The sequence below is a fragment of the Pongo pygmaeus genome, chromosome 5 (assembly GCF_028885625.2).
Source record: "Pongo pygmaeus isolate AG05252 chromosome 5, NHGRI_mPonPyg2-v2.0_pri, whole genome shotgun sequence".
Classification (NCBI taxonomy): domain Eukaryota; kingdom Metazoa; phylum Chordata; class Mammalia; order Primates; family Hominidae; genus Pongo; species Pongo pygmaeus.
Genome location: NC_072378.2, coordinates 17,525,663 through 17,542,195, shown reverse-complemented (window position 1 = coordinate 17,542,195; position 16,533 = coordinate 17,525,663). Strand labels below are relative to the sequence as shown.

At 40.8% G+C, this 16,533-nt stretch overlaps 1 protein-coding gene across 1 annotated transcript in view; it reads right to left on the bottom strand.

Moving 5' to 3' along the window:
- Positions 1-6,995: 6,995 nt before the first annotated feature.
- The window catches only part of CAP2 (cyclase associated actin cytoskeleton regulatory protein 2), a 162,399-nt gene continuing 152,861 nt past the window's right edge, over positions 6,996-16,533 (bottom strand). Inside the window, exons 12-13 of the mRNA XM_054492451.2 lie at positions 13,124-13,264; positions 6,996-8,414 (exon numbers count right to left, since the gene is read on the bottom strand). Of these exons, the coding sequence (XP_054348426.1) occupies positions 8,331-8,414; positions 13,124-13,264 (225 nt within the window). The 3' untranslated portion in view covers positions 6,996-8,330. The remainder of the gene's footprint in view (positions 8,415-13,123; positions 13,265-16,533) is intronic.

Below are 16,533 nucleotides of genomic sequence, written 5' to 3'. Positions count from 1 at the left end.
CCGCCTTGACCTCCCAAAGTGCTGGGATTACAGGTGTGAGCCACCGCGCCCAACCTTATGCAATAAATTATAAGAGATTTTAATTTTTAAAATTTTAACCCAAAGTTCAACTTTTATTGCATGTCACCAGTTTGGGTGTTCTCTTCACTTTTAAAAGCCACGAAATAGTAACACTCTCCTTCAACTCATTTTCAGCTCATACGAGTCTTTTTTTTTTTCCCTTGAGTTCTGTTCTGTTTGTTGTGGCCTGATGGTAACAATGTTTTCTTAAAGATATAAAGGAAACGTTTTTTTCCAACATCATATTCTGTGCACTGTAGAAGGTCTTTTCTTTTGTCTTTTGGTAACTGGCCTAACAGATTTTATGTTTTATTGAAATAATTCTTATGCTACTATTATTAAGTTTGGTTTGCTTAGGGAAAACAGAGATTTAAACATTTTTTTTAAATTAAGGTAATTAAGGTTGTTACCTCCTTGTATCTCAGGTATGTGCTTTTAAAGTCTTTGTGACATTGAGTTACAGGGCTTTGACTCCTGGGTCTAAAAAGAACAGCAAGTCCTGCTAAATCTTAAACACTGACAGCAATTAAAGCCTTGTCTTTAGGCCCAGTAGAAGATGCCAATCAAAATAAACTGCATTCTTGAGACACAGGGCCAGAAATTAAAGCTATTCAACTCCTCAAGACCCAGGGCATATTGCAGAAGAGGTGGTCATAAGACATTATAAGGGCCAATTTTGAGAGATAAAATAAGTTCAGTTTCTCTATAGATTAATAATTAATGTGAAGGGTCCCTATGTCAGATTAACAAAGTTTTCTTGGCATTAACTTACTCCTTAATAAGGATTATAAAGGGTATAAAGGTTTATGGAAGTTATATGTTATGATCAAGATGAAACTTTTATAGATTGTTTATAAAATTTTGGACAACAAATTTAATTGACTTCATGCTGTATTTATAAGGGCTTATTATTTGGAAAATTAAGTCTCCTCTGTCAAAGAATGAAAGTTTTTGCCTTGTTTTGAAGTCCTTGAGTTATCACTTTGATTAAATGAATGACTTATTTTACAATGACCTGTGATCCTATTTTGTAATATCAATTTTTTTTTTTTTGAGACGGAATCTTGCTCTGTTGCCCAGGCTGGAGTGCAGTGGCATGATCTCGGCTCACTGCAACCTCCACCTCCTGGGTTCAAGCGATTCTTCTGCCTCAGCCTCCCGAGTACCTGGTACTACAGGCGCATGTCACCACACCCGGCTAATTTTTTGTATTTTTAGTAGAGACAGAGTTTTACCGTGTTAGCCAGGATGGTCTCAATCTCCTGACCTTGTGATCTGCCCTCCTTAGCTTCCCAAAATGCTGGGATTACAGGCATGAGCTACCATGCCCAACCTATATAAAATGTTTTAAACCTTTGGTATTTGACAAACTTCCAAAATCAAATTATAAATTATGTCTTTTACTGACCTAATTAATCCTTTAAGATATTCCTAATAGGTTCCTTAAAGTCTAAAAAATGACATATTTGGCTTATTTGGTACAAAAATTATACAGGAAGCATTGCCAAATATAAAATGGTGTTTGGTTTTCTTTGGGCTGTATTTGTATAACTATGTTATTGGTATGTGTTCCAAAATAATGGGAAGCTCCTAAAATTCTGATATGACTTAATGTATGTTATCAGTAATTGTTAAGTTAAATTATTGTGTGCCACAGAGGTAACAAATTTCCTTGTAAATTGTGACTTTGACTATGGCTGCCCTAACACTTTTTGTCATCCACAGAAAATTGTTTCGTTTTAGTCCTCTTTAGAGGGTGGTTTTATAATCAGCTATAAGACTCTAACAGGTGTTCTTTAATGCAGGTTTCTGATAACTTTGAAAACTGTAACATCAAGATAGAAGAAAAACTTTCAGGACGCATGGAGAGCTGAAATGTTCATAAATATCAAGCAGAACAGAATTGACTGCATAGATAAACTAATAGAAGTCTCAATTAATCTTTTTAACTTTTTACTTAAAACATTGCTGAACCTTTTTTTGTTTGTTTTTCAGAATCGAGAAAACTTTCATTTAAGCTATTTACAGCTTTTAACAATTGAGTAAAGTATACTTCCATGAACAAAATTTGGAGCATATTTGTTTCTCTCTACCTGATTTCTACAGAATTTGGCAACTATTTGTGAGTATTCTTAACTTATGACAATACAGTTATTTGCATAAGTGCAGTAAGAATCTGTTTTCATTTGTAATAGGACACAATTGGAGAAACTGGTTATTTTACCAAGGCTTTGTCTGGAATGGTGTGCTTTCCTTTAAGGAATCAAACTTGACTTATGGAGCCAATAAAAGCCCCTTGAAAAACTGGCCTCATTTCTTTGTCTACACAGTCCCTGTACAGGGTTCCTGACCTGTGCTAAGTAAAGAATGCCACTTTCTTACAGACCCAGGAGCCCCAAGTATATCTTGGAACCTCAGGAGGAGAGGAATTCACCCAACTCGTAGGTATTTGATGGTACAAATCCATGGCTGGGCTTGGCTTTAAAAAAGTCTTATCTGAGATTCCTTCTATGGAACAACATTCCATCAAGGCCAATTTAAAAGTCTATGTAAAAAATAATTATTCTTGCTGTACTGTATACAAATAATTAGGCCAAGTATAATAAAACAAACCAGTCCTATCATGGTTTGTCTTTAGTAAAAATGAGAAACAGGAGAAAGAAAAATTATGTTTTAAAAACTATAGTATACTTTTGTTCGATTCTAGTCTTGCCTAATGTTTTTCAATTTTTATTATTTTCTGCAGTTTGGACAGAATTCTAATTTTTCTTGGCTACAAGTCTTCAAAATAATGTTTTCAATTTTTTTCTTTTTTTCCCCCAACTTTTCTAATTTGGAGTCACTGAAAACTAAGCTGTGCTTTCGTAAAGCCCTGCAAACTAAAGCTAGACAACTTAAATCTCCGAAGAAAATAACAGCAACCTATTTACATACATAAGCCACTTTCATACCTGCTTACTGAGGTATGGACTTCAGAGTAATGTGGCCTATATCCATTTTCCAGGATTGCTGTGGTTGTTGTTTTCTTCCTTCCTCCCCCTATTTTCTCTTCATAGGACATGAGACTTCATAATATTCAAAAATGAGCTTTCCTAATAACTCAAGAACTGCCTATCTAGGAATAAACCATCCTAGCCATGATAAATCAGATGAAACCAGAGACTAGAGACTCATTTTCTTCTAAAATGCTTTATCCAAAAGATTTTAAAAAAGAAAATTGGGGAAATGTGAGAGGAAAATATCTTGGGCCCCCCAAATCACTAAGCTAAAGGGAAAAGTCAAGGTTGGGAACTGCTTAAGGCAAAATTGCCTCCCACTCTATTCAAAGTCACCCCTGTGCTCACTGAGATAAATGCATATCTGATTGCCTCCTTTGGAGATGCTAATCAAAAACTCAAAAGAATGTAACCATTTGTCTCTACAAATGCATAGGTAGATATGCATCTACCTATGACCTGGAAGCCCCCTCTTTGCTTTTCCAGACCGAACCAATGTTCATCTTACATATGTTGACTGACGTTTCATGTCTCCCTAAAATGTATAACACCAAACTGGTCTGACTGCCTTGGGCACATGTTGTCAGGACCTCCTGAGGCTGTGTCATGGGTGCGTGTCATCAACCTTGGCAAAATAAACTTTCTAAATTAACTGAGACCTGTCTCAGTATTTTGGGGTTCACAGATCCAACTGCTTACTCTCCATTTCCAATTAAATGTCACAGAGACAACGTGCATTAAATGTATTCAAGACTGAACCATGGTTTCTCCAAGATCTAATTCTCTTTCACGTTTTTTTGTTTTTTTTTGCTTTTTTTTTTGAGACGGAGTTTTTCTCTTGTCGCCCAGGCTGGAGTGCAATGGCGTGATCTCAGCTCGCTGCAACCTCTGCCTTCAGGTTCAAGCAATTCGCCTGCCTCAGCCTCCCGAGTAGCTGGGATTACAGGCGCCCACCACCACGCCCGGCTAATTTTTGTATTGTTAGTAGAGATGGGGTTTCACCACATTGACCAGGCTGGTCTCGAACTCCTGACCTCAGGTGATCCACCCGCCTCGGCCTCCCAAAGTGCTGGGATTACAGGTGTGAGACACTGCACCTGGCCTTTTTTTTTTTTTTTTTTTTTTTGTTTTTGAGATAGAGTCTTACTCTGTCACCCAGGCTGGAGTGCAGTGGCACGATCTCGGCTCACTGCAACTTCCACCTCCTGGGTTCAAGCAATTCTCATGCCTCAGCGTCCCTAGTAGCTGGGATTACAGGTGTGTGCCACCACGCCTTGCTAATTTTTTCATTTTTAGTAGAGATGGGGTTTCACCATGTTGGCCAGACTGGTCTCAAACTCCTGACCTCGTGATCTGCCCACCTTGGCCTCCCAAAGTATTGGGATTACAGGCATGAGCCACCACTCCTGGCCTCTTTCGTACTTTTTATTACAGCAAATGGCTGGTTTTAAATCTATGATAAATGTGAGGGGGCCATTGACTGAAACCGGAAAGGCAGATAAGGAATAGATAGATATGTGTGAGAGATGTGCATTAATTTTAGCCATGTTGCATGAGTTTGGGACAGGCAGGTAGAAATACTCTGTGGACACTTGGGAGTGAAGGCTCTGGGGAGGTGGATTTGGGTTGGGAATGTGGATTTGGGAGTCATCTACATAGAGGTATTGAGATTAGGTATTTGAGCATTTGAGAGGGAAACAAGAAAGGTAGGAGGGAAGGGAGCCAGAGAAGCACATCGTGAATCACAACATCAGAGGGAGTTTAATAAGATGAAGGCAGTGTCGAGAATCTCAACTGATGAAGTATGAGATGAAGCCACTGGATTGATGACCTCTGAGATTGAGGCATATGTTGAGACTAGAAGCTAAACTACAGTAGTTATACAAAGGTGTGCGTTGTGTTCTAGCCCAGGGTCTCAGCTTTCTCATCTTTAAAATGAAGGGATCCCCTAGATAAACCCATCTAGAGTCTAAGAAGTTGCAGCAGACATTTTCAGTGAAGGAGAGAATAAGTGAATCAAACTATACGTATTTCTTGCCAGTTCTATATGTAGGGAGGAGTGGTTAGAATTGAAGCCGTACTTCAAGATGACTTGCTGTGAGAGGTCGACTATCAGTAATAGACTATCTAAGGGGAGAGCATTATCAAAAAATGAATTTTCAAGACAACAAAGGCCTCTTTTGAATTGTCACTTTTATCCTGTAATGCTACAAAGTAACGAGATATAGGGGTGCCTGATCTCGGCTCACTGCAAGCTCCGCCTCCCGGGTTCACGCCATTCTCCTGCGTCAGCCTCCCGAGTAGCTGGGACTACAGGCGCCTGCCACCATGCCCGGCTAATTTTTTGTATTTTTAGCAGAGACGGGGTTTCACTGTGTTAGTCAGGATGGTCTCAATCTCCTGACCTCGTGATCCACCTGCCTGGGGCTCCCAAAGTGCTGGGATTACAGGCGTGAGCCACCGTGCCTGGTCTTTTTTTTTTTTGAGACAAAGTCTTGCACTGTCACCCAGGCTGGAGTGCAGTGGCGCAATCTCGGCTCACTGCAACCTCCACCTCCTGGGTTAAAGCGATTCTCCTGCCTCAGACTCCCAAATAGCTGGGATTACAGGCGTGTGCCACCACACCTGGCTAATTTTTGTATTTTTTTTAGTAGAAACGGGGTTTCACCATGTTAGCCATGCTGGTCTTGAACTCCTGACCTCAAGTGATCTGCCCACCTCGGTCTCCCAAAGTGCTGGGATTACAGGCGTGAGACATCACGCCCGGCCCTGACACTGATTTTCATTTTGACTTTTTGGGAATGGATGTGACAGCAATTCTGCTGAGTACAGATTTCTTAATGCGTTTACAATATTTATTAGGTCATAGCATTGGTAACACAGGAGTTCAAAAGGTGCACGAAACAAGGCACACTGGTGATGCAGCATTGTTTTTGGTAATTGCTTATACATTGCCAAAGGTTTTTCAACAAATTCAACCTACTCTTATGTTACTTAAGTAGATGGTTTAAGGCAGTGGTCCCCAAGCTTTTTGCACCAAGGACCAGTTTTGTGGAAGACAACTTTTCCACAGACGGGGTGTGGGGGTGGGGCATAATTTCGAGATGAAACTGTTCCACCTCAGATCATCAGGCCTTAGATGCTCATAAGGACCACGCAACCTAGATCCCTCACGTGCACAATTCACACCAGGGTTCACACTCCTATGAGAATCTAACGCTGTGGCTGATCTGGCAGGAGGCAGAACTCAGGTGGCAATTCTGGCTTGCCAGCCCTTCATCTTCTGCTTTGCCACCCAGTTCCTAACAGGCCACGGACCTGTACCAGTCCACAGCTCGGGGGTTGGGGACCTCTGGCTTAAGGAATACAGGGCTGGTAAAATAATCGTTGAGCCTCAAGTCCAGATTTTCAATACATATGGTGAGGCATGCTAAAAGACTGATGTCAAGTATGAGGCAAGTTGACAGATTCTAAGAATTATGGTTGGATTTATTTCTCAATACAAAATTATCACTATATTATGGGTATATAATATATCCATTTTAGGATCTTCCCAGTTTTTTTTCTTTTAGGAGTTTACTTATACATTATGCTATTTATAGTTATATGTTTATAAGGTATATATGGTATTTATAAAATCACTTATGTTCTGGGATGTTTACATTAACAAAGATCTATGAGGAAGATTTTCTCAGTAAAGAGGACTTGATTTACAAAACTGAATTCTAGAATTTTCTGACAGTAAATCCAATTGCAAATGGCTTTATCTGATATCTATCTCAAAGGAGACATCATTCATCAGGGAAGCTGATGGCATGCTGGATAAATTCTCTAATTCAACCCGAAGGACTCAGCTGTCTTTTCTAAGTCTGACACATGAGCAAGGAGCAAATCAAAGTCGAAAAGAAATCATTTTAACATCCAGAATTCATCACAGTATTTAAACAATTAGAATTTTACTTTATTTCAGAATAAGTTTACAGTTGAAAAATGATTATTTACTAAAGCCACATTATTCATACAGACAAAACTTTTATAGCAAAACCTTGGTACATGAGCATTAATAATTTGAATACTATATGGATATAGAAGATATTTAAAAAATGGAAACAATGTATTCCAAAGGCTGTAAGAGGCACAATATATATGCTTGTACTGGGCCTGCAAGCATTATACTATAATTCATTAAATGTGATCCAAGAAGTTGCAGATTTTTCAGCACTATGTACTGAAAAGATAAAAAGGAATATCATAGCTACTCTTATGCTGAAGAAGCATCTACTATCAAGACTACAAAATAGGAGCAGCAAGCCAAACCAACAGATAATGCCTTAGGTTTTAGGAGAAATAATACATGTATGGCTTTTTCATGTTCATTTTCGAGCCTGGTTAGCAAGTCTGGCAGGTGGAAAAGAGGAAATTAGTCTATAAGAAAACATTAAAGACATAATTTACAAGGCATCTGATATTTAACATGTTCAAACTTGGAAAATAATAACTGAGCTTGATTTTAGAGCAAAGTTGCGAGGTATTACATAGCAAAAAATGATTTCTTCTGTTTAATGTTTTGGCATAAGAATCTCTTATGCAGAAGAAAAGTAAGTTTTCAAATGACATGGTGGAAAAATATGTAAGATGAATAATTAGAATTGACTTTCAGTTTTCAGTAACTACAGAGAATATAGGTCTTCCAAGGACCAAGGAACTGAATTTGGTCCTTAATATAAACTCTTATGTCTTTTAAAAGCGTGGGTTGAAATACGTACTCATGCTGACAGTATCCACGCTGATAAAGGTGAACATGTGGTAACAATAAGAAAAAACGTGTACATTTTTCAGGGCACACTGCTACTTCTACATTATATTGAAATTGCCTAAAAGGTAAAAATATACATCTTAGATTCTCAAAGGTTTTATTTTTTAACTAGCAATGAAATATAAGTGTAAAAGTGAATCATGCAGTCTTTTTACCTATCAGTTACTGTGTTCATGATATGAGGGGAACAGAATTCTTTTTTTTTCCTTTAAATCCATAATGTTCACAAGTCATCATGTGGAACTAAAATCACACACAAAGGCAAATCATGAGGAAACATTAAATATTTCAAAATGCCCACGAGGTGTGCCAGAAACAGTGCTGTGTCTATAGCACAGAATCGTTGGAGGCCAAAGCTAAAGCAGTAGGGGCTACTGCAACTTCTAGCTCTTTACTGCTGCTTTTTTGTTTGTTTGATAGCGGGGGATTCAGGTGAGGGGGTTCGGTCTCTCGGGAAGTTAGGCCATAATTTCTGCAGGTTCAGTGATTAACTTGGATCCATCCCATGCTGTCTTGAACTGTTCAGGAATGGGAAATTCTCTCTGGAAAAAGGCAAGAACAACAAAGTATTTAAACTACAACAAAGTTATTTAAACTAAGGCTTCTTTTTGCAAACAGATGGGGAGGCTGATTTGTGCCACATGATAGGCAAAGAAATTCGATTGAATTGCAAGCTGCGTCATGGGGAGGTCTTTGTCACGTGGAGACTTGCGTATGTCATGTGTCAGTTCTGTGACTTCAAGCCAGTATCATCATTAAAGCTAAAAGCATCATTTAGAACGAACCAGGCATCCTTCTAAGCACTGGACATAGATGAACTCAGCAGATCTCCTATAATAACCCTATGAGCTAGGAGTTCTTGGGGATGCCATCTGTAGGAAACAGAGGCCTGAGAGAGTAAGCAACTGGCCCCAAATGATGTGGCCAGTAACAGCACAGCCAGAATTCAAATCTGGGCTCTATCTTACCTACTACTCTCCATTAAACTTTAACATGCACATGAATCAGCTGGGATCTTATGAAAATGCAGATTCTGGCCAGGTGCAGTGGCTCAAGTCTGTAATCTCAGAACTTTGGGAGGCCAAGGCAGGTGGATCACCTGAGGTCAGGAGTCCGAGACCAGCCTGGCCAACATGGTGAAACCCTATCTCTACTAAAAAAATTCAAAAAATTAGCCAGAAATAGTGGCATGCGCCTGTAGTCTCAGCTACTCGGGAGGCTGAGGCAGGAGAATCGATTGAACCCAGGAGGCGGAGGTTGCGGTGAGCTGAGATCATGCCACTGGACTCCAGGCTGGGCAACAAGAGTGAAAACTCCGTCTCCAAAAAATAAAATAATAATAATAATAATAAAATGCAGATTCTGACCCAGGATCTTATTAAAATGCAGATTCTCCCTGGCTGGGCTCCGTGGCTCATGCCTGTAAGCCTAGGACTTTGGGAGGCCAAGGTGGGTGGATCACCTGAGGTTGGGAGTTCAAGACCAGCCTGACCAACATGGAGAAACCCTGTCTCTACCAAAAATACAAAATTAGCCGGGTGTGGTGGCGCATGCCTGTAATCCCAGCTACTTGGGAGGCTGAGGCAGGAGAATCGCTTGAACCCAGGAGGCAGAGGTTGTGCTGAGCCGAGATGGCACCATTGCACTCCAGCCTGGGCAACAAGAGTGAAACTCTGTCTCAGAAAAAAAAATGCAGATTCCGATTCAGGATCTTATGAAAATGCAGATTCTGATTCAGTAGGTCTGGGGAATGGGATGAGAATCTGCATTTCCAGGAAGCTCCTAGGTGATGCCAATGCTGCTGGTTCCAATCACATGGAGTAGAAAGGTTTTATCCCAGAGGTAGCTCTCTACTCTTTGATAAACTATAAAAATGAGCTTAGGGTTATATACATGTTTGTTACCCTTCACCAAGGCACTCTACTTCTCCCATTAGAAAATACACATACAAACACGTACACACAAAGAGTAATAGAGAATAGTCAAAATAAAAGTAGTCTGAGTCAACATTCTCCTTTCCCAGACAGTGATACTCCAGTCATTTCAGAAGAGGCTAGGAGACCTCCTTCAAGGCAAGGAAGAAGGACAGAAGACCTTCAGAAGAAGATAGAAAACCTCTCCAAGGCAAGGAGGCCTTGGACCTGTCTTCTGGGCCTCCTCGGACTTCCAGTCCATGCAGTGCTTGTTGAAACCTCATGTGTCTGATAAGCTGATGCCCATGATCATAAGCTGTGGTGTTTCCATGGAACACACATGGGTACCTATCTTCCTAGATGTAGGATCCAACTGTTTCTTTGGGATGAAGCCATTCATTCATTCAAAAGGAAAGGCCTGGGCCAGGCATGGTGGCTGACACCTGTAATCCCAGCACTTTGCGAGGCTGATGCCAGCAGATCATCTGAGCCCAGAAGTTCGGGACCAGCCTGGGCAACATAGCGAGACCCCACTGTATAAGGACAAGCCTTACACAGTGTAGTGCTGCTGAAGAGCCACTCTGATTTGGCATCTCTTTTGGCAGAGTTGCAGGGAAGGAGTCCCAGAAGTGGGGATGGTAATCCCACCCTCTCCTTTGTCTCTGCCTGTCCTCAGGGACACTGTATCTACAAAACATACAAAAATTAGCAGGGTGTGGTGGCACACGCCTGTAGTCCCAGCTACTTGAGAGGCTGAGGCAGGAAGATTGATTGAGCCCAGGAGGTCAACGTTGCAGTGAGCCATGATTGCACCACTGCACTCCAGCCTGGTCAACAGAGCAAGACCCTGTCTCAGACAAACAAACAAATAAATAAATAAAATAAAAGGCAAAGCCCTTGCTATAATGAGTGATGTATTCTTCTTGAGTAAAATCTGCAATGGAAAAATCTTGAAGTAAAGAACCCACAATCTGAATAACGTGTGTGTTTGTGCAGCCAATATTCCTTCTGGGGTTCTTCTGGATGGGTAGACGAGGCTTGCTGTTTGTTCTCAAGAACCAGGCCAAGAAGAGAATGTGCCAGATGAAGACACCTCTTTGATAGTAATTGCACTACAGCTGTCCCAAATCTGTTCCTGGCAGTGAGGGGTTAGTAATATGCTAACGAGTCTTCTCTGGGAGACCAATTTCTTTCAGGATGAATCATCTCCTCCATCCATTCCCGCACCATAATGCCCATGGCAGGTCCTCTGTGTTGTTCCCTACCAGCTCCAACCAAGAACACGTGAAGAGGGCCACAAGGTAATTGACCTATAAGAGGCAAGATCTTGTTTTTTTTTTTTTTTTGAGATGGAGTCTTGCTGTGTCGCCCAGGCTGGAGTGCAGTGGCGTGATCTCGGCTCACTGCAACCTCTGCCTCCCAGGTTCAAGTGACTCTCCTGCCTCAGCCTCCCGAGTAGCTGGGACTACAGGTGTGTGCCACCACGCCTGGCTAATTTTTTGTATTTTTAGTAGAGACGGGGTTTCACTGTGTTAGCCAGGATGGTCTTGATCTCCTGAGCTCGTGATCTGCCTGCCTTGGCCTCCCAAAGTACTGGGATTACAGGCGTGAGCCACTGCACCCGGCCAAGACCTTGGTTTTTAGCATGAATGCTCAGGTTTTGACTTACACTCATCCTTTAGGCTGGTGGATCTCAATGTTGGCTCCCCACTGGAATCACCTGGGAAGCTTTAACAATTACAGGTGCCTGGGTCCCACGCCCATAGATTCCAGCTTCATTAGTCTGCAGTGTTCATCCAAATCCCACTGGTTTTCTTAGCAGATCCGGTCCCATGCAGCTGAGCCTTTTGCTTAAACAGCTGCAAAGGCCAGGCCTCCCTCTAAGTTTTGGCTCTCCTACACTGAAGCTGTTGGCATCAGCTCTCCAGGAATTTTTTTAGGTGGAGGGCCCAAGAGAGGACTCTTCTCTATCTCAGGGTTAGACTGTCCATACACACTTACTAGTAAAGCATGGCCTGAGGATTGCAGAGTTTTGGTTTTTTTAAACTGAAATGATGAATTCTGGCCTGTAATGTATGACACGTGGCTGAGCAGAGCTGAAGAACTTACTGCCAGGTGGGGAAGGGAGAATGTGGCAGCAGTCACACTGTCTGCTTAAGGAGATCAACCTGTGTGTTGATTGCTGTGTAGCCCCTGGCAATTGACCCCTTAGGCTGAGGAAGCGCCTCTTCCAGATGTTTGCCTGCTAAGTTATGTTTTCTCCCACCCTTCCCTGCACAGGCAGACTTAGAGGGAACTTTCTCTGTTTTTGTTTGTTTGTTTGTTTGAGACTGAGTCTCACTCTGTCGCCCAGCCTGGAGTGCAATGGCACAATCTCAGCTCACTGCAACCTCCACCTCTCGGGTTCAAGTGATTCTCCTGCCTCAGCCTCCCGAGTAGCTGGGATTCACATGGCTAATTTTTGTATTTTTGGTAGAGACGGGCTTTTGCCGTGTTGGCCAGGCTGGTCTCAAACTCCTGACCTCAAGTGATCTGCCCGCCTCAGCCTCCCAAAGTGCTGGCATTACAGGGGTGAGCCACCGTGCTTGGCCTTCTCTGTATTTATTTCCCCACTTTCAATCCATCACACTTCATGAACCAGGAAATGTACTTACTTATTCATACGCCCTTTTCAAAATGTGAGAATACGTGTACGCTTCTTTGAGAAAGTGCTTTGTTGAGGAGAGAAAGCTGAGAAAATAAATAGTGGCCAAGTCTCTTAGGCTAGTGTTTCTCAGAAGGGCCATTGGATGGACTTAAGGGATATACGCCTGTTAAAAATCTGGATTCCTGGGCCTCACTCCAGGCCTCCTGAATCCAACCTCCAGCTGGAAGATTTGGGAACTGGCATTTTCATAAAACTTCCCGATTCTTACACTTAACCTCTCACTTAAGCATAGCTGCACAAATAGCCCTACTTATTGTCCTTTCTCTGTCCTCACATTTTTTCCCCTAAGTATTTATTTCTCCTTCTTTCCTGTTTACCTCCACCAGAGCAAAGGAAAATATTTAGTCCTACATAATACGAACTCAGATGCATGCTGTGCATCTGGTAAACGCTGGTCCATTAAATGAATTATTAGTACACTACCTTAAGAATTGGAAATCCAGGAGTGAGTACAGTCAAGAAGCTAATAGGCGGGAAGAGATGTGGAAGACAGCTCCCTGAATTCCTCGCCTGCCTGTGAATTATGCTACAAATAAAGCTCGCAGGTTGGTAGCTGATTAATCAATCTCTTAAGAATGTTAATAATGAAGGCTCCAGAAAAATTCTTGACAGCCTTTTGAAAGGTACTTACATAATCACCATCCTGAGGGATAAGTATGTTCATTTCAGATGACTTGGCGCTCACGATCTCACAGTCTAATGCATCTTCACTGAGGTATATGTGGCAACCTTCTGTCTTATTAATGGAAATTGTTGGCACTCTCCCCATTACCTGAAATAGGAAAAAATACCTGGGACCAAAGCAAAGGAACAGAAATAACAATGCCCTCGAATAAATACAATCTCAGTTCCTCTCGGCTTTAGCTTGGGCTTAACCAAGCGTTAGAATTCACTGGGTCAAAGCTGGGGAGGTGGGTTAATGGCAAAGTCTTCAGGCAGAATAGGATAGGTGTCATTCGGGGACAGAATGAAAAGACCACACAAGGGGATTCTCAAACCTCAGCGTCTCTTTCCTGAGACAAAATTAAGGGATTAATTTGGAAACAGCAGCTAGATGTTCAGAAAAAGCCTCACAACCCTGTTAGTAGATTCCAAACATGTATTTGATTTCATGATAAAAGAAACAAGATGCATTCATATTCATTTGCTTGAAATTTTACTTTTGACAAATCTCTATGAAACTAGGATTAAAACAAGTTCTAATGTTGTCACTTACAAGTAAAACTATTCTTGAGTAAAAACAGTAGATTTTTCCTGAACTTAAATAAGAAACACTACCATTCTTTTCACATAAGTCCTTTGCCGGATAAAAATCTCAGTGGCTGAATTTGAGGCTTACATGAGATGAATGGCTAGGTATTCTGAAATGTATTCATTTCAGGAGACAAAACTGGGGGCTTGGCTCAGGACACTCATTATATAGATAAGTAGGATCATACAAAAGAGGAGGCAATTCTTTGTGTTGTTTACAAATATCGAAGTGCTATAAAAATTCTGATCGGTTTTAAATTTCTCTTCTAACAATCAGTTTTCAGACATCCCCCCAAAATCTCCATAAGGGCGGACTGTTCCCCCAAAGACCATATTACAACTCTATAATTTTCCTTCTTGTCATGGTAATTAAAGCGATAAAGACATCTCCTTTCACCGTGGAGAAAAGGCTGGATTGCAAACCAGGAGCAACTCTTGTTGACGGTGTGAGTGATGTAAAGAATTCCTTGTGGGGAGTCTGGCCAGGTCACTCTAGTTCTCTGTTTCCTCCTCTCACTCCACAGAAACTGAATACTGAGTTGGAATTGAGCCCCAGTGCAAAAGGTACACATAGGTCAGGTACACATAGGGCTCTACCACAAATAATAATACGGCACATATATCTATATTTCAAGAATGTGTCTGCAGTAATGTTTTGGTAATTTCTAGATGTCTTTTCTAAATTATTTATTTATTTTTATATTTTTTGAGATAGAGTCTTGCTCTGTCACTCAGGCTAGAGTGCAATGGCGCCATCTCGGCTCACTGCAACCTCCACCTCTGTCTTGAACTCCTAACCTCAGGTGATCCACCTGCCTTGGCCTCCCAAAGTGCTGGGATTACAGGTGTGAGCCACTGCGCCCAGCCGGTTCATTTTAGCTGCTATACTAGGTAAACTACCAACTAGTATCCTATTGGGAGGATTTATTTACTAACTTACCAATTGGTGGACATTTAAATTGTTTTTATTGCCATTATGAATGATATTGCAATAAACATTTTTACATATGTCTCCTTGGCGCACGTGCTGGGGCTTCTTTAATATATACACTAAGAGTGAAATTACTCAGTCACAGACTATGAATGTGACTTTCTTAGATGCTGCCAATTTGCATTGCAGTGAATGTCACAGATTTACTCCCCCAACACTGATGTATCAGGGTTCTCATTGTTTCACTTCCTTAGCAATCCTATAGCAACAGACTTAGTATATAGGCAATCCTCAAATCGTAGTTCCTATAGGCATAAGATTCAGTTAACCTAGCACCATGCAAAGTAAGGACAGTATGAATGCAAAATGGATGAGTGTGAGAAGACATCACTAATTGTGGTATTCATTGGCATCTATACTTCTACTAGTTAGGTAGGTTATACATATTTTCATATATTTATCAACGACTTTCTTTTTTGTCTGAATTGCCTTAATATTCTGTGCCCATTTTTCTATTAGATTATTAGCCTTTTTCTTTCTTTCTTTCTTTCTTTTTTTTTGAAGATGGAGTTTCGCTCTTGTTGCCCAGGCTGGAGTACAATGCTTAGCTCACCACAACCTCTGCCTGCTGGGTTCAAGAAATTATCCTGCTTCAGCCTCCTGAGTATCTGGGATTACAGGCATGCGCCACAATGCCCGGCTAATTTTGTATTTTCAGTAGAGACGGGACTTCTCCATGTTGGTCAGGCTGGTCTCGAACTCCCAACCTCAGGTGATCCACCCACCTCAGCCTCCCAAAGTTCTGGGATTACAGGCGTGAGCCACCATGCCCAGCAGCCTTTTTCTTATTAAATCCTTTATAAATTCTAGATACAAATCCTTTTCAATTATCTGCATTGCAAATATCTTTCTTCAGTCCATGGCTTGTCTTTCAGCTTCATATGATGTCTTCTGTTTAACATATAATTTAAATTTTAATGTAGTTAAAATAACCAGTCCTTTCTTTATGGTTTGTGCTTTTTGACCCTAATTAATTTATTTCCTACTCTGAGGCATAAAATTTTTCTTCTACATATTATTATCAAAGTTTAAAAGTATTTATTTTTCACAATTAGCATTTTACTTTTATGTATGATGTGAGGTAGAATTCAGTGTATTTTTTTCCCACACGGATAATCAATTGTCCTAAAATACAAATTTCCATCTATGCATCTATTGATTTCAGGGTTCGCTAGTCTGTTTCATTTATCTATTTTTGTATACCACTAACAATATAGCACTTTACAATGAGTCAATATCAGGCATGCAAGTCCATTCACCTTATTCATCTTTCACATTGTTTTAGCTATTCTTGTCCATTTGTTTTCCAAATGAATTTTAAGACCATTTTTCATTTAAAACTCTGTTGAGATTTTGAGGTGAATTTCATTAAACTTACATTAAATAGCTGAGACCATTGATAGTGATGTCTTCCTGTCCATTTACTTACAACATCACTCTTGCATTCTTTGTAACTATCTCCCATTTCCGTTTGCTTTTTTTGCATCACTTTTCCTAACTGAATATCCTTTATTTCCTTCTCCTGCCTGACTGCCCTGGCCAGAACTTCCAACACTATGTTGAATAGGAGTGGTAAGAGAGGGCATCCCTGTCTTGTGCCAGTTTTCGAAGGGAGTGCTTCCAGTTTTTGCCCATTCAGTATGATATTGGCTGTGGGTTTGTCATAAACAGCTCTTATTATTTGGAGATAGGTCCCATCAATACCTAATTTATTGAGAGTTTTTATACCATTCAGGACATAGGCATGGGCAAGGACTTCATGTCTAAAACACCAAAAGCAATGGCAACAAAAGCCAAAA